Here is a 27671-nt window from a genome sequence, read left to right as displayed (position 1 = left end):
AGATTAAATTTAGTGGATTATTTTGAATTTCCTAATTAGATCAGAAAATAAATTTTGAAGTATCTTTCTCTCGAAATATGACCGGAACTTCAATACCAAAATTGATATAGCTTGATGATTAACAAAAAATTGATATAAGAAAAAAGTCATCGTCATTATTCTAAACACATTAATTAAAAAAAAACAAACAGGGAATAATATATGAATAATTATAAATAAAGATAAATAACCTCATGTTTTTATTAAATATTTCTCTGCACATTAAAAGTTGAACCTATATAAATTCTCTCATCATCATATCATCCACCACACAACTAGTAAATATAAATAATCTGAAAAATATTGGTTGCACTACCAATCTCGTATGACACTGTAAATCAATCAAATTATACATTGACCTGATCAAGAAAATTCCATTTTTTCGTATCATTACTCGAGAAAACTCAGGATTCTTGCCAAGAATACATTCACTGGGAGTCACAATCAAGCGCTTTGATCGTCCTTCGACTCCAGACAGCCATTTCTGGATCAAACCTCAGCTCCCATGTAGGCCAGTAGTGCAAATCCTGCTTCAGAGTTAGTACTCGTGGCTTCCCATTCAAGTGTATGGTCTTCACTCGAACAAACTCCCCATGTTCTATTTCCTACAATGTTCCAATTTACAAAAAGTTCACAGATTCATATTATCAAGTAGCAACGCCAGTATAGGAAAACTTACACTTTGGTTCTGACAAGTTATAAATTATTGATGTGAAATTGGTCTTACGGGCATAAAAATTTATTTTCTTGAACAGAAACTGCTAAGTGCTACTATATCTGGTATTGGTCAGGTTCCTTCGATTTCTCATGATTTCATAAAAAGATGGGGGTACCTTTGTTACAGCAACAAAAGCATCCAAGTCTGGTGTTAGGTTTTCCATTGACTTCTACAATCCATTGAAGAGCATATAAACCATATCGATGTACTGGACTTCCATGACACCACCTGAAATAAATATGCAGAAAGTAATCTGACTATCAATTGGTAATCAAGAGGACAGAATATATTTCAAGCCAAAAACTTGATTTTCCTAAAACGGGTGTGGTTTCCATTCTGATCAAGTTTAAAAAAGTGTGTTAATTATTTAGATAGAACCTGCAAAAATCTTGCTCTCTAGTAGTTTTCTCCAGATAAGTACACCAGTTAATTTTTGATGAATGTGTTTAAAGGACTTACCTTGCCACGTATACACCGTGCCCTTCTTCAGGCAGAAACCCAAGAGCTCGCACAGCTGAATGTGGCTCCTGCACTATACAACCGCACCAATTTATCACACGTGTGGTTCCATTTCCATCTCTCACATCTGTTCCCACCGAAAGATCCATTTCACGACCCTGAAGAATCATATCGATCAGTTGAAAATAGTTAAAAGTGTCTCTGGCTGAATCAAAAGTGTCTCTATTCCGGCTGAATCAAAAGTGTCTACCTCAGTAAGAGTTTAACACATCCTCGGCCACAAGACCCATAATGTACATAGTTTCTTGTTAAGAATCTGACAAGGTAAATGAATAAATACAAATATACCACATGATAAAGGTGCCAGATACGAACCTGGCGAAAAATTGTCATACTGAGCTTCCCATCACTGTCTTTACATTGGTCTAGTCCTTGACAAGCGTCCTCAATGTCACCGAAGCAAGTGACTGGTACTTTATTGATTGCCAAAACCATGTCGCCTTGTTCTAGTAAATTTTCCGCTTTAGAACCAGAGAAGCAGCCTTTGACCCTCAAAACTTGGCGCCTGATAGGATCTTTTTTCACAAGTGCCTGCGATTCATAACCAAAGATTGATAGAGTTCCAATACCATCCAATGCCCCTCAACTATCTAATAAGCAGAGAATATACTATTTACATAGGTTCAACTTTAAGTCTGACAATGACTCACATCTAGTATCACTGAGCAAGAGGAGCCTCATATACAGATGAATACCCAGTACAACACACATGAAGCCTACCAACATGACAAAGCCCCGTGGTAATCATTATCTAGACCTATCATTCAGGTGTCAAGATATGCCTGCAGCCATAGAACTGATGTGACAAAATTCTCAGAGCCAATCACGTCTTCGAACTTTGGATTCAATTATCCATGCAGGCTTCTTCTAATATATAAGCTTACATCCAAATGAGCACCTAGTGAACATACATACACATGAAATCTACCAACATAACCCCAAAGCCAAGAGGCGATAACTGTCGGGGGTAAAAAATGACAGTTGAGATGTCACTTATTATCTTTCTTAAAATGCAACTGCTCATCCCAACTGTGACTCCACCCATTGAAATTGTCAAGGGAAAAACAAAGAAATATTAGCCTAAGAAACCATCATGACATAAATAAACAGATTTAGAAGCATCTTATATCCACAAACACAAATAGACAAAGCTATTATAAAGATTACTTCATTTATAGTTGAATTCTCCTGCCTGATAAAATAATTACCACCATCTGTAGACAGCAAACACTCGAGAACAAATAGAATTGCATAAACAGTAGATTACCTGGATCCAAGAGTCACTCAGGCCAAAACTACGAGCTTTGGAGAGCAAAGTGGGGTAAACTTCAACCTCTAGCATCCTTACAAGTGGCATAGGCCTTTTGATTCCATTAATGAGAAGCGAAGGTCCTTCAGCACCAGATATGATTTTGTCAAGGATTGAGCTTATTGTATAAATTGGAATACCTCGAACAAATTGATGGTCTTCAGATGAATTAGAACTATATTTAAGCTGGAAATAGTAGCATACAGAGTAAGCATTAGATCTCGCTTCTGCAAGACAGCTCAGATGAACTAGAGAGGGAGAGAAGAAAATACCTGAGTTGAGAAGCTTCCCCAAATAGCATGAACCCTTCCAAGCTCATCCGTGAGAACACCAGAAAATGCGCCACCAAAATCTGCAACATGGAATGACAAATAATTATAAGAACTGGATGTTTCTTATGATTGCCAGAAGCAATGAAAAGGCAAAAAGCCAAGCCACAGAAAGAGTAAAGAGAACCAATTTAGATAGGTAGAAATTTGAATTCCAATTTACCAGTATCAATCTCTATAACTTCCATGTTGGTGGCTCTAAATCGTGGACAATCGGCAGAACCAATATTCAAAGCAGCACAAGGATTGGTGACAAATGATTTCCTGGAAGTTGCTTGTAGACTCCTACTCAAGCCCACGAGACATACGGGATCTCCACGGCGTAGTGCAGGTTCTGAGGAATAAGATATAATCAAATTTTGTGTGAGAGAGGGGGTGTGCTTCACTTTAACGGAAATCAATCTAAAACAGGAAATAATGGAAAGTATTTTAAACTACTTTGAAAAATATATTGCTTAAAGAATGGTCACTTAGCTTGTGACACATGAAAGTAGAATTCTCCATGCTTGCATTTGATGTTAGTTCCTATAGTATTAACCAACTAAGGGCAGCTTAAAGTTCCGCGTGAACAAAAGTTACAGGATTTTCTTTCACCATGTCAAACAATAAAGCGAAAAGGTCAAGTAGAATTCTGAGTGTCACATTACTAGGGAAAATTGCGCCAGAAATACAAAATCCCAACAGCACCAAATCCATTCAAATCCCAAATGCTGACATCATTCTAGATGTCTATCAACTACATCCAACATCACTCACATCATCGGCATGGTGATTCAGCCCGTCTTCATTTAATTATTCAAATCAAAACTTAATACTGTTGAAGGTGTAAGAGGGAACCGAGTACTATGTCACCACAGGCTAGATCATTGAATAAATATTAATAAAATGAAAGCAAAGTCTAAAAGTTGCCATATAACTGATATTACGCCCCTCATATTGTGCAAATCACACCTTCCACTCAATCTTTTAACAAAAAGATAGAAAATACAGTCTCAAATGGAAGACAATCATGCAGCAAAATAATTCAAGCAGATTAAAAAATTACCTGGAAGTAGTTCAGCCGCTCGAACAACGGAAGCACCAACACCAAGTGCAGAAGGGTCATATGCAACTAGAGCCAAATTGTGGACAGGATGGAGGAAAACAACCTATTTAATTCGCATGAGTCAGTAAGAACAGTAGCAACAAACATAGCTTCAACAGATACAAAATTACCTCGCCAGGAATTTCGATTGGATAAGCAGCAAAAGAAAGCATCACATCAGACACAGATACTGCAACAGTGTTTTTATCAACTGCGACCAATCCCATGGTTTGAGAGTGGTATATTATTACACCAGTTCCAAAGAAATGCTGTGAGTGCACTCCATCAATCATACAAGATGATGGCACATGTACCTGCATTTTAGAAATACTTTAATTAGGATACTACTATGGAGGAGACTATTGAAGAGAACATGCATGCCTCTGATAGAACCAAATAATTAACAGAAATTCAGATTCTTTCAATTTTTCAAAGCCAGCCTCTGTTTATCCAACCAGGGTAATGACTAGAATACTTCCTGTGGTAATCAAAGCAGTTACGCAAGTACAAATTGACCAGCAGATCATGAAGAATTGAGCCCACCAACCAACCTCCACAGGGTGCAGTTCGTTACTATGCTCCTAACCCCCCCCCCCCCCCCCCCCCCCCCCCCCACCTCATATTTCATGTGTAATGGATGAATGCCATGCTCTCTCCCACATTCCACAAGCTAATTGAAAGACTTTGTCATGATCAGCCGTCTTACTCATCTAAAACTCACAGAAAAACTTCTTAATCAACAAAAGCTTCTGGTTTTCATAGACAAATCCTCTATCTGACAGCAATTTCAAAGCAGGTTCAGTTCTTTCTTTAGATTTAGGAGATCAGTATTGCTCCCTATGTCCTAACACATTGCATGGCTTTTGTTCTTTGAGCGTTGCTTCTCTCTTATTCTGCCTATTTCCCCATTTGTTTTTTTTCCAAAAAACTAATCCATCGCTAAACTCTTCCTCATATTGCAGATACCCTGTTTTTAGTTCAAATAAACCGCATTCCAAAGACATAAGAAAGAGAAACTAAAACTTAATAAAGATGAAGCAAACATGTAAATTTATAAAAAAACAATATCAATGATCATATACCTCAAACATCACAAGTGTAGGCTCAATCACACGCTCCGCTATCGAAGCATTAGCTGCTGCCCCTGCTGCACCTTGATAATCTCTTAAAACTGTCTCAGATTCAGAAACAGAATCCCCCAAACCCTCTTCCCTAGGTTCATGCAAAGAGCAGTCCGGTAATAAAACACCATCAACAGATAAATCCTCATCCACTCGTCTTTTTTTGGTTCCAGTATCAGATTCATCTAGAGGATGTGATCCCTCGGCGACGTGTTCACAACTTGTTTCCATACTCATCACACCGTCCATTAGTTCTTGGCCAACACAATTATGCCCTTGTTCCATGATAACCTCAGTACTACAAGGTGAAACTATATTGCTTGCTAGATTGTGATCTATAGGACTCATCCTTGATGATAGAAGCGGGGATTCCAGTGGCAAAACTAGCTTCACTGCCCACAGACCAGAACTGTCATTGCGAGTGTATATCTGAGGAGGAGCATACCACTCGTGGCGATCAACTGTGACCAGGACAGACTGCATCCAAAGAAAACAGTAAACAGAATGTCCACAACTTTCGATAAGATAAATAATCAAATACATTGTTAGCAAAGAGAAGGTGAACTTGAATGAAAATATGGATCAAGAAAGTTGGGGCAAGAGGAGAAAATTGTGATTGTTCTTCCTTGCCATTTAGTTTTATGGTAATTGCAAAAGTTCTTGATTCCAGATTATAATATTTAAAGTTAGTTTCAATTCTCTGTTATTAATTATTGTATTAGTGCTCGTATCATACATAGCTCAAACAGACACAAAAACCATTATAATATTAAAGATTATATTATAACTTGTTCTACCATGAGATAAAATGCAAGCAGTGATGAGAGCGTTGTGATCCTTCCAATCTTGAAAATTGAAGTCAAGCTTGAGGTGCGAAGTGATGCCTTGAGAAGATAGATTGGGAGATGGAAACAATAAAATCGGCCCTACAACTTTATTGTTATATCACAAATTAAATATTATCGGTATGACAAAAACCTGCATCAACCTCTACGAGGAAAGAAGCTAGAAAAGGTGGAGGTTGATGAGTGGGAGCCTAATCGATAGAGGTCAAGTGTAATTCGATTGACACTAACGAAGAATATGGCAAATATTGTGTTGGAGGCAAAAGCCACGGAGGAGATGTCCAAACTGTCAGACATGTACAAAAAGTTGTCTATAAGTAACAAGATACATCAGAAGAAAAAAAAATTCAGCTATGGACGAAGGTGCTTCAGTGGCGGCAAACATCAATGAGTTTAACATGGTTGTTCATCAGTTAACATTGGTTGAAATCAACTTTGATGATGACATTTGTGCCTTACTATTATTGCATCTTTACCAAATACTTGGGAACAAACGCAAACAGCAGTTAGCAATTCCTACAATTCAATGATGTAACAGACCAAATTCTTAATGAATAAGTTCGCAGGATGGATTTGACTAGAAGAATATCATTGAGTTATGTTATAAATCTCGATATCGGGGGCAGGAGTAGTGAAAAAAGTGCTAAATGAGGTTGCGGCAAGTCTAAGTCAAGGAGTGGTAAGGTGAAGAATGAACTTGAAAAGAAAAAGTGTTTGGAATTGTGATGATACTGGCCACTCGATGAGGAACTGCAAATCAATAAAGAATCGTGATAATAAGAACATCGTCGACGCTGTAATTGAGAAAGAACATGGTGTTTTACTATTATACGTGGAAATTCCAATTGATGTTTAGGTTATGGACTCTCAAACTTCTTTTCACTATTACTATCTACTAATTATGGAGAAAAAAAATTGGCTGATGGAAAACCTTTGGAAATAATTGGTACGAGCGATATTCGTTTGAAGATATCAAAAAGATCTCTGTGGAAGCTCAAAACATGAAGAAACGGAATAAAGCGATCAACAAAAAACAAGACTAATTGAGCCACCACCAATGTAAAAAAAAACATATGTAGAATAAATAGCATTTAGACCTCTTGTGTTTAAAAGATATAAAAACCCCTACTAGAGGGAACAAATGTGCACAAGTTTTATTAACACAAGAATAAAATGTGCTTGATTTTTAATGGAGGATGTGTTGGTCTATTAATATTATTTAGGTGGTCTTGTGTCTTTTAGACTCTTCACAAGGAGGTTGGTACAATTAGCCAACAAAAGAGGTTATGCATTTACGTGGTTCCCGCGTGTAAATGATGCAGGACATGATTAATATTTATTCATATTGGATTTTTGTTAGTATTCTACTTAGATGAGAACTCTCAGTATTTTAACTACATTAGGATTTTAGTATTTCAACTGCATTAGGACTAGTATTTTTAATACCATTAGGACTCTTATTATAGTATTAGACTAGGAATAGCTCTATATAAGTTTGTTATTTGGGTTCAAAACAAAATTCAGTATTGATATATTTTATCTAAATTAAGTTGAGTTTTTTTGAAACACACCTTCCGCCGCACCGATCGAGAACAAGAGCTACGTCCACAAGGCTACTAAAAAATTTCGATATAGGAAAATTTCAGAAAGTGTTTACCAAACACTCAAAATATTACAATCCCGACTCCAAGTATAATCAATAGAATAATCTCTAACTCTCACAAGAAAACACTCGAAGAGTTCTTCATGGCTCTCTTGATTTTGGAAGCCAGTGAGGATCTCTATTTAACACATGCATAAATCTTCTTCAGGCATTTATAAAGTCAGATTCAAAAGCATTTAACCAACATAAGATATAATGAGATACGCCACAAATTTCTAAATGGATGTTTGCCCGTCAACAAATATATAATTGACGGAGCAATAAATGTGGCTTGAATATTGACACCAGGAGGCATTTTTCTTGTTCACACGCAAGTGAAGGTAGAGAAAGGGTGTCTTCACAAACCCAATGTATTCGATGAATACCTTATGTAAGAATTATAGGTTGAGCACATATCCAACACTATATTTGAGACATCAAGTGTACCTTTCTTCGATGACGATCCGAGTAACTTATATACTCTAATGGTACTCTTGCACCCTTGGATAACTTAGACAGCACGGAGATAAAGTCTTCAAGTCTTGATATGTCTTCACCTGCAAACTTCTTAATGATAGAATGGCGTGGGACTCCAGCTCTGAATAGCATATACCTGGAATAGGTGAGTAGATGGTCAATTAAGTGGAAGGCCTCCACATTTAGCATCGGCATTACAAGAAACAGAAATAAAAGGATTATAATTTTAACATAATCATGTACTCCAAGAAAATGTGTGCGTACCCCTGCTCAGCAACATAAACAAGACCACACTGGAAGCGGAAGTTCCTGGCCTGCATATAAAGAAGAATTAGTTTATTGCAGGCAGCAACTTAGCAGATTCTGAAGGTGACCAACTATTAAAGTACAGCATTAACACACTGAATTCGATAGAATCTCATTAAATGCATTCTGTATATTGTTGAACGAGAGTAATTATGTCCAGAACTTTCAATTGTCAATGTTCCACAATGAGAATACCCAGTTGTCACTGACTTTTCGAGTTAAAAGATGTTGTAAACAAATTTTACTTCTTCTCTCTTGTCTCGCCCTCCTCCAGCACATGTAATCAAAACGAAACTCATCTGCACAACCTTCCTTACTAAGAACTCAAAAGAAACTACTCAATATTATCTTTTTGTCACAACAATGGAGCTCTTCTGGAAGTCTCAGGCAATGCATGTTATGTTTTCCCCTTTCCAGGACGCTTTTATTTCCCGATAACATAATACCTATGTTATTTTCGGTTAATGTAAACATATTATCTTTCTACTTTTCACATTACCCTAAATAATCATTATTTAAATTCGATCTTTTTGGAAATTCCAAAAATCATTTATCATCAAATCAAATATCCGAGTGCCCCCATCTTTCCAAATTAAGATCCAATTCCAATATAGAAAATGAAATGTGTCCAAATCAACATGAAATCATAAGAGCAAAGATTAAATGCATGGTAGAAAAGAACTAATACGTCTCAAAATGAAGGGTCAAACTAAATTTTGTAAAGGTACATTTGGTTCGGTCTATAGTGGGTAACATATTAATCATTGGTCACAGCATATTGATTCCCAAATGATGGAAAAAGTAGTTAGAAATTAGAAATTCATAAATCAATATCATATTCAACAAGTTCATATCAACTGTTAGTATGATAGACACAGTTTCTCACCAACATGGAGCATGAAAACGCTAGGCAACTTGAGCAGGGAATTCAAGATTCATATAATACATTAATACCAGCCATAAGGGTCCCAAAAAATGGCGATGATAAAGATTCATTGAAAATGCCAACCTGTTGATAAGAAAGAGGGTGTATCACAGCACCACTAACTTCAAGAAAGTAATCAGGAGTGATCGAGTGCAAATCCTGAACCTGAAAGAGATTTAAGGGAAAATAAAAAATATAAATTTGAAATGTAAAATGCAGCAATGGAGGATGATCGACCAGAAAACTTCAACATGGTGTCTGGAAAAAAATTGTGACAAAGTTTCTCTCTCCAAGCGAAAGATCCTTTACAAACGGGATAATAATTGCATAAGTCGGATGACCTATAGAAAGGTATGTCCGACCAATAGAAAGATGCATCCGACCAACTGAAGAATAAAAGGTGTACAGGAAGCCAGGAATGGCATCAAAGTTAAAGCAGTTAGGACTCAATCCGACAATGTCAAACTATCATGGAAAATACATGGAAAAAGTGCATTTCCAAAAATAATAAATGATAAAAAATCGTACCAAGAATTACAACAAGAGGACAAATGCACTGCTTAAATTTAATAACATTTAGAGGGTTACCTGGATCTATTAATTAGAGTTACATGTAGAATCAAATAACAGCTAAAGTAAAACTTAAGAAAATTCAGAGAAAATTATATCTTACTGTCAAATTCATTGTCAAAGGTTTTCCTCCCCTTTCAATCTGAAGTTCAACTTTATGGTGGACGCTATCATCAAGCAAAGTCTCCATCTTGAGAAATTGAGTAGATACCTACAACCAATGAATTAGATCAAACTCAGTAAGCCAAATGCAAAATGAATTTTCGTTAAAAACATATCCATGCATCATCAAATAATTATACAAGATCCATAACATCTCAATTATAAAAGTCAATCATTAGAAATTTCAAGGAGTCAAACCTGCAGCGAAGTAAAATTTATGTTGCTTTAAATCCAAAAGGAGAGAACAATTCCATCACATTTCACCGAAACCAGCACCTCTGGGCATTGACTACATCCCAGTAATAAGTGTGGTAATTCCATGACACTACCACTGATATGAAAATGGGGGGAGGAGGGGGGTTTCACTGGTTTGTTAGTATACGTCTTTAACCCTTTCTCCACTTACAAAACCTCATATACATTTTGCCCATCCCCTTGCCTCACTAATTTACTACTCTGACTTCAGCATTAACTCGGTAAAAAATTAACAAGATAAATAAACAAAAATCTGGAACCAATTTCCCAATGTTTTCCACGAAAGCATTGAAGTTGGGTTAATTGACTCAAGTGCTCAATACTCTGTAAGACAAATCTACAAAGATTTCCCCAACATAATGTAACTCAAAGTGAAACTAACCTCTCCATTCAAACGAACAAGCACGTCACCTGGCTCCAAATGCTTATGAGCTGGGCCATCTGGAACCTATCAGAAATGCAATATCAAGACCAGATTTATAGGAAGTCAAAGCAAATAGCAGAATATTTTATGTCCCTTCAAGAGAAATAATAAATATATAAAATGAAACATGATAAACCCAGAATTATACTCACAACAGAATCAACAACAAGCATTCCGGTTTCCCCAGGGGGAGATGCATGTCGTACTAACTGATGCATTGAAAACGATGAGTCACTACTTATTTCAATAAATTCTAACCTGGACAAAATGAAAAGACAAACGATATGAAGACGCAGGCAAACATACCTGCTCTGTTTCACTTTGTAGGCCAAGACGCCGTGTCTCATCAAAACCTTTGTGCAAAAATGTAACCTACAACACCAATATGTCGATCTAAATCAAATGAAATTCCATTCAGACCCTATTGAGTAAGATATTGACAAAATGTTTTATGACACTGCAAAAATATAACAAAAAATAAATTTTAAAATACATGAACTGATTTGTTATCTATGTTACATGGATACGGGTACGAGTATCGTATCGAATACAATACGGATACGGCGACACGTCAAATTTTGAAAATATTAGACACGATACGATTAGGATACGACAATCATTAAAATATATATAAATATTATATATATTTATATTTATATAAATTTAGTATTGAAAAGTAAAAATTATATAAATGGAATGAAAGAGACGGACAAATGCATTTAGGGATTTAAAAGCCCAACCAAATTTATTTTAAATTATTTTTCTTTTAGTCCCTAAAATTTTTAATTTTTTTTATTAACCCCCTAAAACTTTTAAATATTTGCAATTTTGCCCAAATGTATCCGAAAAACTTATCCATGGCGTGTCCTCGCCGTGTCCAAAACGTATTAGGCTGGTCAACCCTAAACAAAGTCAACGATACGGATTTTGAGGTATCCGACACTCGTATCCGCGTGTCGTATCCATATCCGTATCGTATCCGTATCCGATACTTCAAAAAAAAATTAAGGTATCCGTGCTACATAGTTTGTTATCAAATAATGGAGCATACTCACCCCAGCAGAACACAGAAGAGTAACAAAAAAGCAAATGTGAATATAATGCAGTTAATGTTTGCGAGTAAACAACGATTATGCTATATCTAGCTTACACGATTAAAAAGCCTGGAAGGAAAAGCTTGTCAGAAAATGTAATAAAGATTATTGTGAAGATTAAAGTTTCCCGTACTATAATGTCACTGCCATTTCTTAAAAGCTTCAAGAAAGACATCATGTTGATGAAAACCAAAGCATATAGAATTTGTTTAGAAAAACTTTGGATTTGGATAGGCAAAACTCAACAGTCTCCAAAAATATGTAACAGTAGTTAGTTGATTCTGGGGTACCATGTGCATGACAAGAACTCACAAACTAAGCAGTTAAACTTTTACTGAACTAACCACATTCAATTGTACTGGCCCTCAACCCACATCGATCAATATTTTTCTGACTGAACAAAATTTAATTTTGTGAATAATTAAATTCCTTTATAACACTGAGTATACATGTTCGAAACAATTTTGAATGACAAAAAACTCCATCATAAAGAATTTGTTTGTTCAAAGCATTCAGCCTAAAGCAGCTCCCTAAAAGGCAAGAAAACAAGTTTAATATTGCTAAGTTGCAAAAAATAAAAGTTGATTGAAATAAAAAAATAATGGAAATAAAAAAATTACAATGACAAAGCAGAAAATAACGTCAAGGTTTAAAACAAACAAAAAAGGAAGAACTGACAAACCTGAAGCGTACCACGAGGAATGGTGACTGCATCCCATGTATTTGTGACGGAGTCTTTTCCTTTCTGTAAGAATTCGAAGGCTCTAACAACCTGAAATTGTATCAAAGCTGCTCATTTTAGTAGGCATAGGTAATCAGTCTTAACAACTACCAATATCACAAACAAAATCAGACATAACTGAAGTCTTGATAAGTAAATAAAATACTCTTTGAACACACTTCTTTTTTCTCCTCGTGCAACTTCACACCGTAATTATCTTCGGCATTGATGGAAAATGTTAATAAAAGTGATATTTCTTTCCAAATGGTCATATCATATTTTTATCTTGCACCAAGTGGAGGACTGATTCCTGGAAACAATCAAGAGATTTGGCGATTTGATTTTGTAAACGGAAACTTGGAAGCACCTTTTTGTTTGGTAACCTAGGTATCCGGGTTTTTGCCCGACTAATCCTGGGGAGGATGGCCTTCTTCCTTGATTTCCATCAGATTGATTTCAACTGTTCCACGACTTTTTCCTTTATTTTTTACAATTTTAATATTCAAATTCGTCTCAACTGTTCCAGAATTTTTCCTTTATTTTTTTACAAATTTTAAAATTCCAATTCAGTCCTTCAATCCATTCTTTTATCCTGATTACATCTTTTGTTGCCTTATTTAGATCCTTTACTAAATTGATACCTGAAGCTACAGTATAATAGCTTCAGGCCATTATTATTTTGGCAGATACCAAATCTTCGTTCAGAACTTCTAGCAAAGAAAATGGTAAACTTTACAATGTCCATTACACTATGCAAGAAGCTAATTCAAGTGATAAAACGCTTTTATTGGTAATGTGAAAATGCCAGACCAAAAGAACGAATCATAAATAGTTGATACCAAAATCCAAGCCCAGCCGTATACCATCGGCCTACAAGATAGTTCACATAGGAATATAATTTAACTAGCAACAAACTGCAAATAGAAACATAAATAAAAAATCTAAAACCTTGTGAACAGAACAAATATGATTTAAAGGGTGTTTGGTAGAACTTATAAACTCTACATAACAGCTTATAAATTGTTTTAGAGCCATAAACTCTCATAATTTGTTTGGTAAAAAAATTGCAAACAACTTATAAGCTATCAAATAAGTTGTTTGACAACTCATAAGCTGTTTTTAAAAAAGTTAGGATACCCTACTTTTTTTCAAAAAGATCTTATTTTAATATTTCACTTCTCCAAAATATCCTTATATAATCATCACTTTATTCTTACTACTTAAATCATCAATTTATCCTTACTTCTTGAATCTACACTTTATCACTTTCTTTTTTATCGAATTTAAAATAAGATTTTGTTTAACTTTTTATTAGGATACAAGAACAACATTATTAAATTTTTATTGAGTAAATTAGTAACTACTATTTTTTTAATCAACATTTTACTTGAACACATTAAAAATAATATTAAATATCTTTTCCAAAGAACATCAATTTTTATAATTATAAATATAAAATAGATTTATTTTTTTTAATATTAAAATTATAAAACTGTTTTTATATATAACTACTTACATTAACTCATACTATTATACATTTTCTGGTAATTATGACAATAAAAAATTCTTATAATACCAAACACATTTAAATCTTTAAGTTGTTTAAAATAAGTTCATCCAAACACTTTTAATTTATTTTTAAAATAAGACCTCGCAACTTATAAGCTACTAAAGCAACTTATAAGGCGTGATAGCTTATAAGTTGCTTTAAATAAGTTTAGTCAAATACTCTCTTAGTGAATATTTAGACTCCCAGGTGACACCTATTAGGTAAACTGGGCAAGAAAAGACAAGGATATAACGGTCCTTGGAATTTGAAAGTAGAATCAAGAATATAGGCTCAGAAACACACATCATGTAGACCAAAAGGAAAATATTAATCTCACGTATGAGTTATGATATCTTATTAAGGGAAAATATAACTATAGTTCTGAATTTTATCCTGCAAAAGAACCAACTTTTGAAAAAACAACTGTCACAGAGAGCAAGTCATATGCAATAGTGTAATTGTGTTTAAAGTCAAATGATGAACATCAAGAGGCCACCAAAAAAGGGTTTAATTTGAGAGTTCTGTGAAAAAACCATATGATTGAAGCTTGGAAAAAGATACAATATCAACGAAAAATAAACAAAACATAATTAAAACTTTGCTTACTCGTTCTAAAGGTAAGAAAAATGCTGAAGCACTGGATGTTTTGCTCCCAGCATTCAAGGCAACTGCTCTGCCCTCCCAGTCAATTACAGGGGAGCCACTTGAACCTCCTTTCGTTCCTGAAGCTGCCTGCATTCCATGAAAGGTGGATAACACAAAGATATACTAAGATACAACAGTTAAAAGAAGGAAAATAGAGTGAGGCATGGATGGAGCAAGAAACTTGGTTATCATGGACATGAGAATCCAATTAGCAAATTCTTGAAGAGATTAACACAAAAAGAATCGTTTGATAAGGAATAGACAGCCATGAACAACTTTTAAAAATGTACGCCTCTTTTATCAAAATCAACAATGTACAAAACTTTCATTATTGTCAAGTAAAATTACTTGATATATGATATGGCATATGCATGTGTTAAATGGTTTGCCTTTGAATTATTTTTGATAATTTTTATTTTCTATCTTCTTCAACTACTAAACTTTAGCAAGAGTGACGTATGATTCAAACAATTTCAGATGCACAATGGTATATGATAACACATCTTATGGACCTCAAGATCCTTTCAGTTGTACCCCACGGATACTTTCTTTCCTTAGATAAGAGACTTAATATTAATTTAGCACGTGTATTTGTGCCCGTAAGACCAATATCAATAAAACATTATTGATTGTCGGGGCTGTGATTACGAAAACAACCAAATCCAACATCTGATACTCTGCGTTATTAGATTATATAACAAAATTATTACATGATCTAAACACAGATGAAATCAGCCATGGCCATTAAGCTAACATCAGAGAGAAAGACAAAACATACATTTAAAAAAGTAATACACTCTGCCTTAGTTAAAATAGAGAGCATATGAGTTTATCTTTAAAAAAATAGAGAGCATATGAGGTTCGCCTTTTACTTTCACGAGTTCTCGTTACAATTTCTATCAAGATCTGGTTATTTCACACTTACAATCAAGTATAGCATTCTAGAAAGCTATGCAACAATAACAAATCATTCCAGACGTGATTATGTCAAAAGAGAAACAGGAAAATATTCAGGATCACAATGAAACGCTAAATAAACTTCATGGTCCCAATGAGTATCAAGCATGTTGCAATTAAAAAGTATCAAAATCACAACGCTTACTTGCATGTAAAATGTATTGAAGTCATTGTAGCCATCCCTGCACAAATGGTCAACTCAAAGTCAAATGTGATGGCAAATGCTGATATTCCTTGAATATAGATCACAAAGCATGTAATCCAGCAACTAGAAAAAGACAAGAACTCAAAGAGTCATGCCAGAAAAAGAACTGATCATCTAGCACACATTCTGTTAACATTTTTTGCAATAATCATAACATCCCTCGGCAAAGAATTCAATATCATGGATTTATGCAGCATAAAATTTCCTTCCAGCCTATAGCCCATCTCATTAAATACCAGAGAAGCCCTCTAGAATCCGTGGTTGTCATCAATCAACTGTCAACTGAGAAGAAAAGATGTAACAAACCCCCCCCCCCCCCCCCCTCCACCCCACCCCACAAAAAAAAATTACTGAATTGGGAATGCAATTTTCAATAAGATGCAGAGTATGCAATTTTCAATAAGATGCAGAGTCATAGATCACTTGTGCCTCTGTTTTGGAAGGATGTTAATCACTTTTTTCCAAAAGCCAACATGGCCATCTGCAAATCGTGGGTACCTTCCTATAAGCCAAATGTTGATGTGCAACGGTGGTTTTCTTTAACAAGGCTACATTGTGATCTGCTACTCTACATCTCATCGATATTACCATCCACAGAACAAATAATCAAGAATTCAAAAAGGTCAATATGGAGAGAGACTATCGTTGTATGCAAACCAATTCTGCTAGACACAGTTTTAGTGGTCATGCTGGCAAGCCACTGGTCTCAGACTAGCAGGGAATAGATTATCCAAGTCTTCACATCTGGAAAGATGTTCTCAACCTATGAGAGTCTAGCAACACCAAGTAACTGTGACTAGAATCAAACCAAATAAAGATCCCACAATGATTTATTCCCAAACAGTGATGAAAACAAAGCCTGGCATCAATGTCCAATGAATAGTAATAATTATGGTCGCCGAATGACTTGTTCAACATACAGGGCCACATAATTCCCCAACTACTAGGCTTTCCCGCCATTTTATCCGATGATAACTTATTCTTGAACGAGTAACCACGAAAAAATCGGATGCATAATAACACAAAGATCGTACTTTTTGTATTGTGGAGCATCTCTATCCAGACGAGCAAGGGTACCAGCCAAAATAGAGACCTGATTCAGAAAATGTTAATAGTAGCACAAAAGTGGCAAGTAAACCACCAATGGCAATTCAATACCTATCACATTCAGAATAAAAAAAATGTTAGGTAACATTCATATAAAAGTAGCGCACATAAAATTTCATCTCAGGAAATGAATCCCCTTAATCATTAGAGTGCACACCGAGCAGAGGCAACAACCATCGGCAGGTAAGATTCAATGGCCAAAGAACTTTTATATGATTGGCTATCTTAATGTTGCCAAATTGCACACTAATTATTTTGGTACCACAAAAAAGTTACTACCAAATGACAAACTGATTTACGTACCTTTTCTCCACTATCATTTCCTACAACCCTGATTTCAAGACCCACACAAGCTGCCTCAGGTGCAAGAGGAATCTCCTCATAGCTCAAGAATTTTATAGCAGAAGGGTCATAACGGAAGAAGCCAAAATCGTGAACCTAGACATCCAAGTCATAAGGTTAAATAGTACAATATAGGTTAGAAAATAAATCTGACTTTAAACAGATGTGATCAGACTACTTGCGAAAGACATTGAAAAAAAAAGGATAGATAACTTCAAGAAGCATTTCAGTAATGCAAGCATATGCCTATAGAACACATAAATAAGGGTAATAGGTTGAATAAATAAAGGAACACCAGCATATATTCTTCCAAATGACAACTATTTTAAATTTCAATCCATTTTATCTTTCAATTTTGCATTGCTCTATCAAATATCAGTATCATAAGATTTTCATAATAAGTGCATTTTTTTAGTTTTTAGCCAGGAATTGAAAAGGAAATACAAGAAAAGACAGGTAGCAATAGCAAAGCAGATAGTTAGTGAACTCGGTACAAAATCAACGAACTGAGGTTCAGATTCGGGTAAGTGAAGCATATCAAGATTAGATGTCAATTCTCAAGACACTAACCAAATTTTACAGGACCAAGCTCCACAAAATTAGTGTAAAAGCAGGTAAATTAAGTCAATCAAGCAAATCACTTTCTCGTCTTAGATTTTCGTGCACGTGTGACAAATTAGCAGTTTGCATAATAATCATCATCTGCCAGATATGATAGATGCATGATGGCAAGTGGACATGCACCAATTTTGATAAGCATGTCCGCTGAAGAAGAAGATAATTCAGCTGAATTCCAACCACACTCGTAACTAGTTTTGACATAAATATCTATTTTCAGTCAATCAGGATCCATTTTTCTTTGGAACAATTTCAAATTCAAGGAGAAGGGATGATTTCTCATAAAAATTGAACTTACAAGTGAACATTTACATTGGAGTTCCGTCAAAAAAGGAAAAGAAAAAGAAAAAATCGTTTCTTTTACATCAAGATTCAGGAACTAGAATAGCAACTCATAAATTCAACATACCAAACTACAATGTTCATAAATACCTATATTTTATTTTTGAGAAACATACAAGATTATTCATAAACTAAAATAATTAATCACAACTCACGGGGTCTCGATAAATGGGATAGACCGGAACTTCTTCGCGGTTCACAAACATCGCTTCGGCCACCACCGGACCTGCGACAAAAAAAACGGCAACATCGACCATCTCAGGAACTGAACTTAAAACCATTTTCAGGGGGCAACAAACAGACAGAGACTAAAGAATCGTGAATTTTCAAACCTGGCTTCACAACGTGGCGATTGGTAAGGATGATTCCACGGCTCTTGTCGACAACAAACCCGGTCGCATAAGAGGCACCGGCGGACTCGGTATCAAAGGCACGGCAGGCGTTGGTACGGAGTACAACTACTGCTGGGACCACTTTGTTGAGAGCCCTCCGCCAGTCCTCGGCGGTAGCGGGACTTTCCTTGAACGGAGGATCGATCTCCATGCAAAGATCCTCCTTCATACTTGTCTCCATCCCTGCTAAAGCTCCCTCCGATCCCAATCTTTCCATTTCAAATTTCAACCCCCTCAAAAACCCTAAAAAATTATCCAAAATAAAAACTTTCCGGACAAATCAATGAGTGCAGGCACTGGGATTCAGACGGGAAACAGAGTTATAAGGATTGAGTCAAAAGAAGAAATTTTGGGGAATCTTCCTTGCGACTCTACCTGTATATTGTGAATTCTTGGGGCAAAAGGTGAATGGTGCCAATCAATCAAAATATTTTTTTATATGTTTTTGGACAAAAATCCCAAGTCATTAAGGGTAATGATCATTGCTAATTTAATATTAATATAGGAATTGTGGTGGCCTGAGAGGTAATCTACGGCCAAGACCAATGTCAAATTTTATTTTATTGTTTCATGTGTAATAAAAAACATACGACATTATTACAAGAAAATAATATCAAATAGAAAACAAAAAACTTGCTAATATATTAATTGAATAATAATGGTAGAGACCGAACTCAAACCGAATAGGTACAGTAATTAAAAGGTCCTCGGATTCACATATTGTTTTTAAAAAAGACAAAAACTTGTGTGAGATGGTCTCACGGATCGTATTTTGTAAGACAAATCTCTTGTGTGGGTCATCCATGAAAAAGCATTATTTTTTGCTAAGAGTTACTTTTTATTGTGAATATCGATAGAATTGACCCGTCTCACAGATAAAAAGTCATGAGACGGTCTCGTAAGAGACCTACTCTTTCAAAAAAGTATTTTTTAAAAAAATTAATAATGATAAAAATACAATAAATATATTATATGTTGATATTTACAACAATAATATCGTGAGATTTTACTATTATTTCCTGATATTTATATAAATAAAAAAAATTATTAAGTTTTTTTGTGTTTTAAGAGTTGTACAAATCTCATAATACTGTAGGATGACTCAAAATGGTATACAAAATAAGATTAAATAAAATAATAATAAAGATATGAGATTAAGTTAATTAACATTGATTTGTTAAGACACCAAGAAACAACTCACTTGAACATTTCTTTTTAAAATTGAACCACATTCTTGCCATTCAAAGCAACCATTATACTTAATTATGCAATATCTTTGCATGTATTATATTTATTTGACCATACTGTTAAAGATTCAGAAAAAGTCATCTCAAGATGCAAATCTATTCAACGATTTTAAGTCTAAGCGATTTATTTGATATACTCGATCGCTTGAGCTTATAAGTATGGCAGCGTAAGACCACTTAACTGTTCACTCTATCGAAACATGTCTAAAAACGATTGAGCAAGATATATTCATGTTCGAGTTACACATCTTACCATGATTTTATCTCTTCTTTATCAGAAAAATTGGTAGACTGATCATGCACTACGAATGAGATATCGAAATTGGCGGAGTTATCATGCAAAAAACTCCTATGAGATAATTATTATTTTATACGGATGAGAAATTAAAGGATGTGGTGTAAATTGTATAGAAAATTTAATAAGAAGTCGGCGAATGTATCATTAAAATTTTGTCTCTTCATATTTTGTCTTCAGAAAAAGCTACAAGGGACGTTTATTAAATTTTTAAAAAGTCTTATCGGCATATGAAAAAGTTAGTCACATATGTAAGTGGTTATGTCATACGTTATGCATGTGATTCCTGAAAAATAAGAAAAAGAAGTAGGTTTTTATTTTCAATTTTATAATGAATTTTTTTATAAAATGTAAACTCGTAGCTGCTATTTGAGTACTAGGTAAACTTTTGAACTAACGCAGTTATCTTTAAATTATGTTAGTCAGATAAACTATACTAAACAATATATGTGTGACAAGCTCACTTGAAAGATGTTGGTAAAGAAATTGAACTTCTTTGTTATTTTTAATTTGGTGGAAATTGAAAAGAGATATGATAGTTTAATTTCGATAAAAAATTGAACAAGAAATTGAGAAATATTTAACTGAATTTGTATATAGTTTAATAAATATTATTCCGACAGGATAGACGAACATTAATTCATGTGATGTTTTTGGTATTTCTATAAAATATTTGATGAAATGTGAAATATTGTACGCATATATCTGGAATTATTACAATGTGTGAGAAAGTAAAATATTCTTTTCTGGAATGTCTTTTTTCACAAAACATTTAGTTTCACAAGAAATGGAACATATTAATATAAATATTCAAAATTTTAACTTTGATGATAAGAAAAAAATGTTTACATAAAAATACATCATATATAAATTATATTTTTTATGTATGCAGAGATTATTCGCATAGTATAGACATAAAATTATCTCCTTAGATATGCCAATTATTTTTAAATCATTTTCTTGTTACTTCCATATTCAATTTACAATCAATTTTTCTACATCACAAAATATTTTATATTTTCAGCCAATTATATAATAACTAAAAATTAAGTAATCCAATACGTTCTAACTTCTAACCTCATGTTCCATTCACAATATAAAATTTTTCACTCCAAAAATATAATCAAACATCATATTTGTTAGGTTAAACGTATATGAATGAGACCAATACTGAGATAATTGAGCTCCTGAGAAGTTCTCGTGCATCAAGTTTATGAAGTTGCGCCGCTTGATTTGGTTGGTGAGGTGAGCTGTAAAAGAGTGTGATCAGATCTTAACGGGCGATATTGTCTTTGTTGAGGACATGACCGACAGTAAGGAGATGATAAGACATATATATAAGTGATATGAGACAACACCAGCAGATAGACACGCATATTCTTTGACTCATGAGCTTAACATCACGATTTATTAGCACCAAAGTAGTTGAACTATGTGTTGTCATAATTATAAGAAAATAAGGTTGTGTCTTGACTAACAACTATAGTTTTTGGCCTAATGATAAACGTTTGATCATAACAATTAGTATCAGAATGAGGTCATGAGTTTAAGTCTCCCCAAAAGCATATTTATATACTTACTTTGGAGGAATGTTGGGTTAAACGTATATGAGTGAGAGTAGTACTGAGATGCGTGACCTCTTGAGAAGTTCTCGTGCGTCAAACTACTGATGTTGTGTCGCTTAATCTGATTGACTATGTGGGCCATAAAAGAATGAAACCGGATCTTAAAAGGGTAATAGTGACTGGTGGGGACAGAACCGCCATTAGAAAAATGGTAAAATTGATCTTTAAGGTACATAGGACAACATCAACAGACAGACACACGCATCACCAGACTCATGGAACAGCCTGACTCATTAGCACTATAACATGTGCATTTTACGCTGCCAGAAGTATAAAAAAATAAATTTGTGTTTGGCCAACATCTATAACTTCTGGTTTAGTAGTAAGAGATTGATCCTAACAATATTCCCCAATCTAATTTTGAAAAACACATTCAATTTTATTTTTCAAATGCTAGCGTATCCGTATGGTGCACTGGATGAAAGTGAGATGAGTAATAATTTTTTATTCATCTCATGTTTGTCTCGAATTTTAATTATCTCAATTTCATCGATTATATATATATATATATATATATATATACACACATAAAAAATTCGATCAACCGGCCGTGATGACACTGCACATGTGAGTTGATATGGATATAATTTTTTCGATTATACTTTTTGGCAACATCGATTTATGTTTTGCTAATGAATGGTGTCTAAAAACCATTCGCACGAAAATAAATGCATTCGTCTTGTCTCATTGGTTGTGCCTTATTATATATATTTTTACTTTTCTTAAATGGGAACAATTTATAGTGTCTATGCTATCGGTTAGCTCAATTTCCTATTTTCTAATGAACATCGACAAAATTAATATCCAACGTTTTTAAATTGTTTATGTTTATTTTTATATCTAAATCATACCATTAAAAAAATAAAATATGTATGTGAAAATTATACATGTTTTGTTTTAGAAATTATGTTATCATGCAAAGTAATGTTTTGTTTTAGAATTTTTTTTTTGTTTTCATATAAATGATTCGTGTGTAAATTGCCTATAAAATCCATATATAAATATATTTTTATTTAATATACTACTACTAAAAATAAATTGGGGAGTGAAAAAAATTCTTCAAGGATGGATGATTTAATGAAAAATTGTGAGGTCCGGGGCCGAAGAGGGCGGGGGGTGATCGTCGGTGCCATGAGTTTGCACGGACAATGAGCGGCTCCTGGGAAGCTTTTAGGCAGAGGGAACATGGATGAACCGATCTTACACCGGAAGGAGAGGGATTCCGAAACTGTTAATGTATGTGACTGTGCAGTTGAAGAGGGCTTAAAAGATTTGATATGTACTACTCATATCAAGAAAGTGCATCTTTTTTTCGGTAGCTTATCACATAAGAACTCCAAAGTTAAGCGTGCTTGACTTGAGGTAATTTTGGGATGAGTGATCCCCTGGGAAGTTTTCTAGGGTGCGTGTGAGTGAGGACATAAGCACGCTGGAAAGATTCGTCTTGGTAGAATGAGGATAGTCGTCGAATCTGGGGCGTTACAAAAATAATAAATTTCTCTCCAAACAATTTCATAATTTATAATCTTACGCTATGCCTTTTATAAGCTTAGGTAGCTTTTTGCATTTGAAAGAAGATTTAAGATATTATAAAACAGTAAAAAAATAATATAATTTAAAATTATAAAAAAAATATTATTTATCGTTATATATTACACATCTTATTATTCTTCTCTTATTCATTAATTGATTCGCACCAAACGATATTTAAAAATCCGTTTAGTTGAGTTAATGGACTTGTATGGATAAATAAATCGTGATTATTATAATATTTGAGTATGACTGAAGATAATAATAAATTGGTATTTATTGATTAACTTTAGGATGTTCTTTCTCAATACCTAATGTATATAAATTAATTAATAAAGATATAAAAATAAGATTGTAATTTTAATTTATGATTTGATTAATATGAAATACAATATTTTAATGGAAAATCAAGACCTGGGTTCGGGCAACGAAACCTGCATTTTGAGCGAAAAGTGGGTATAAGGATGAAGCACAATATTTTAATGGAAAATGAAGAAGACCCTGCCAAAAAGGTAAAACTTAGCGCATGAATTGATCTCAAAATATAAGTTTTCCTCTAACTAAATGGATCTCAAGAACCAACATCCCCTAATTGGTCTTGTATATTTTGCTTGAATTTAAATAGCAGGGACTTGATTCCGACGCACCGCGACAGTCGTTGACCTGCCTGCATTTGATCGATATAGCTTATAAACAGCAAGTACATAAGACAAGGATTTAGTTGAGGTTAATAAAAAAAGTAAAAATAAGTGTTAGTTGTTCCACATCAGTTAAATAAAATCTATGAGAGTTGCATATATAGACTTGGAGAATCCTCCTTCCCTTGAGCCAGTTTTTTGGTTGAGTTAGGTCCAAGTTCTACTCTTAACATGGTATCAGAGATCAGTTTCTACCGCTATGTGTGGACTGTTCATAGTTGGATCACCCGTTCTGCCCATAGTTGGGTCATTTGTAAACTTCACGCTCCAAATATTCATTCCTGGACATGAAGAGAGTGTGTTAGTTGTCCCACATCGGTTAAATAAAATCCTTGAGAGTTACATATATGGACTCGGATAATCTTCCCTCCTTGACTAGCTTTTAGGACTGAGTTAAATTCAAGTTCCAATCTTAACAATAAAAATATGAATCATGGAGACAAAAGAATTCAGAACAGATTTCGGATAACCACAATTTCGCTGTCGTAAAAACGACAATATGATGCTCGGACTATAACTATATAAGTGCCTCCTTGAGGGAAATGTACCACTTTAACTCAAACAAAAGTGAACGAACTCATGGGTAATTACATCACAATTAAATGCAGGCACACGTCAGTTTTTGCTAGATGGGCCTTACCGTGGTGGAAAACAACAAAATGAAAGGCACTGCGACAACATTGAGCTGCCAAGTAAAATAGCAACAAATCGGAAGTAATCGAAGGTTGGATCATGATGTGGTCAAAAGGTGTAGAAAAATGAGCTTTGTACTCATTTAGAATCTATAAAATAATTTGAACGAGTTATGTGACGAACAAAATTATTTCTCGATTACCAATTTGGGTAAATGAAAAATTAATTGAGTTCGAATTTTATTGAGTTAAAAGATTAATCAAAATGATTATAAGAAGCGCCACATTAGTGACTTGGCATTTGGGATTGAATTTTGTAAAATAATGCATCATTTAATGAAGATACATGTCTCTTAATTCTAAGGCTTTTCATCTTCTATAGATAGGAATCCATTCATTTGCACTCAACACACGATTTTCACTTATTCTCATTTCCCTCTCAAGTTAGTTCTATATGCAAATTTTTAAGCTTTAACGCTAAAAATTCAAATTTTCAAGATATAAAATTTTGAGTTTAGATTTTCTAAGCTTATACGCTTAAATCGAATTTTTGAATTAAATTATTTCTTAAATCCAAGTTTTGCAAAATTTAAACTCTAGAAATTGGATTTTAAGTTTAACGCTCAGAATTCGAAATTGAAAAGTTTATATACAATTTTGATAGCGTTTTAAACATTTTCAAAGTTCGCGTGACTTTAAAATTTACAGTGCTACTATTTTTAAACCGTAGTCGTTGTATCTCGGGAAACGAACTGCCAACAACCGTGAACATCGGGACGGAGCAATATCGTTTTAAGGAAAAATAATCAAACTCTTGCCTCGACTATTTTCTCGTAGTCATTTGCTTCATCAATTTTATCACGTGATTTTCCAAGACAAATAAAAGAATATCAACCAACAAAAAGTATGTCATCCTAATTATGAGCATAAACCAATGTTTACTTCAAGAGTAATTACCTGTTAAAATTCGATGCTAGCAATCACCTAAAAACCTTAAAGAACGATATTCAGTATAATAGGCAAAGCTATGTATCATAGCACCTGGATAACAAGCAAGCCCGATAAAATAGAAACTTAAAGCTTCTTTTTGGTGTCACAACATTATCACATTATGATTTTGGCCTTTCTTGTTTCTGCGAATCTTTTTTTCCAGAGATTGAGCACATTGGAGGACTTTCCAAAACTTGCTCTACAGTCGGAGGCAAAAATACAATTGGAGGAGTAACAGCCTATGCTGAAGAAATTGGTTTCGGGTTTTTGTACACGTGAAGGGACTGATCTGTTGATTGAAATGAGAAGGTTGTTCTCTAAGGCTGATTCTAAAAGTGCCAGTTGAAGAGAAGGGAATGGAGCAATGCTAGGCATTCAAATTGCTATTTAACTAGTAATAATCTCCAATGGGTATTTTTCATAAATTAGCGATAGAACCGGTAGAGGGGCTAAGGCAGGCGAAGGAACACTCATTAGATATTCAAGAATCACTACAAATGACTCAATTTAGAAACCCCTTGGTAAGGAGGGAGAGATCCTATGAGTAACCCGTACGACGTCCATGGAAAGCCCGTGAAGGAAAATGCCTCTTTGAGGGAGCCCAAGATCGAGATAGCCTTGGGTCGATCGGGACAGTAGGCCGTATGGGCGATCCACTGAACCTGTAATGGGTCGTTACATTAATTATTTTAATATGTTATAGTATTTAATATATATATCTTATACTATATTTATAAATAATATGAAAAATAGAGATAAAAGTTGGTCTTTGGTATGACTAATTATTAATTTGTTTTTTTTTTTTGTCAAGTTTTTTGCTCATTATCATCATATTGGTCGTACCAATTGTTTAATCATTACATGACCCTATCAATTTTGATATTCATAATGCTATTTCAATTTAGTAATATATAAATGACCATCATATCTGAATTGAGTTATGCTACATGTACATCGATATTTGTATATCAATTTGTACAGCATAAAAAATTCAATACAAAAATTCAATGAGTAGGTCTTTTGTGAGACGGTCTCACGAATCTTTATCTGTGAGACGGGTCAAACCTACTGATATTCACAATAAAAAGCAATACTCTTAGTATAAAAATTAATACGTTTTCATGGATGACCCAAATAAAATATTCGTCTCACAAAATACGACCCTTGAGACCGTCTAACACAAGTTTTTGTCAAATTCAATTTGTCAAAATCTCACTATATATTGAATACAAAATATCGCGATATAACAGTAAAATATCGCGATATAATAATTATATATATCGCTATAATGATATATTTGTTGTATTTTTAGTATTATCCATAAAATAATAAGCGTTAAAAAAAATTTGAAGCTACCTCACGACTTCTGAACCAACCATTTAAAAGCAATTACGAGTTGGTGCCATTAATCTACTCACATTAAAGTCTAATTTGAAAAAAAAATACTTTTAATTACGTATATAAAAAAATAAATTGAATTAATCTTTAAACAACCAAAGTTAATTATATAAATTATGTAGCATTATTTTAATATTTAATTCGATGGAATAAAATAATGATTATAATTGAAATATATTTCTAAAAAATAATGATTTTTATTTTTGGAAAAATTATTTCTGGGTTAGCTTGTCTGGTTATCATTTTGATCATCTAAATTATTAAATTTCAATTTTAATAATAATAATTTTTTTAATGTGCAGTTTATGCGACACTATTGTAGCACAAATATGATACTGACTTATATCGTGTCAGATAAATTCTCCCGAAAAAAATATATTAAAATTATATAAAATGATTAAAATTAAATTATAACGTAAAAATCTAAAATCGTAAATTACATATATGATTTAAAAAATATTTTTTCATTAATTTTTATTAAATTTGGAAAAGAGTGTGAGAACTCGGCAGAGTTCATTGGTTGCGACTTGTGCGACTTGCGACTTGCGACTTGTGCGAC

At 34.0% G+C, this 27671-nt stretch overlaps 1 protein-coding gene across 1 annotated transcript; it reads right to left on the bottom strand.

The window, feature by feature from the left end:
• Positions 1-216: 216 nt before the first annotated feature.
• LOC142531811 (protease Do-like 7) lies at positions 217-19120 on the bottom strand. Its single transcript, XM_075638081.1, is given in 25 exon segments — positions 217-644; positions 873-908; positions 910-985; positions 1217-1374; positions 1592-1807; positions 2544-2771; positions 2858-2937; positions 3078-3248; positions 3960-4062; positions 4130-4312; positions 5081-5596; positions 8054-8219; positions 8348-8397; positions 9399-9479; positions 9988-10095; positions 10684-10749; positions 10878-10934; positions 11032-11097; positions 12502-12591; positions 14696-14821; positions 15837-15873; positions 16931-16989; positions 17307-17441; positions 18461-18531; positions 18638-19120. Coding segments are annotated over 25 exon segments (3333 nt in total). The 5' UTR covers positions 18915-19120; the 3' UTR covers positions 217-467.
• Positions 19121-27671: the final 8551 nt, after the last annotated feature.

The sequence above is a fragment of the Primulina tabacum genome, chromosome 17, assembly GCF_025594145.1.
Source record: "Primulina tabacum isolate GXHZ01 chromosome 17, ASM2559414v2, whole genome shotgun sequence".
NCBI lineage: Eukaryota > Viridiplantae > Streptophyta > Magnoliopsida > Lamiales > Gesneriaceae > Primulina > Primulina tabacum.
Note: the sequence above shows the minus strand (reverse complement) of the source record. Positions and strands in the feature narration are given on the sequence as shown.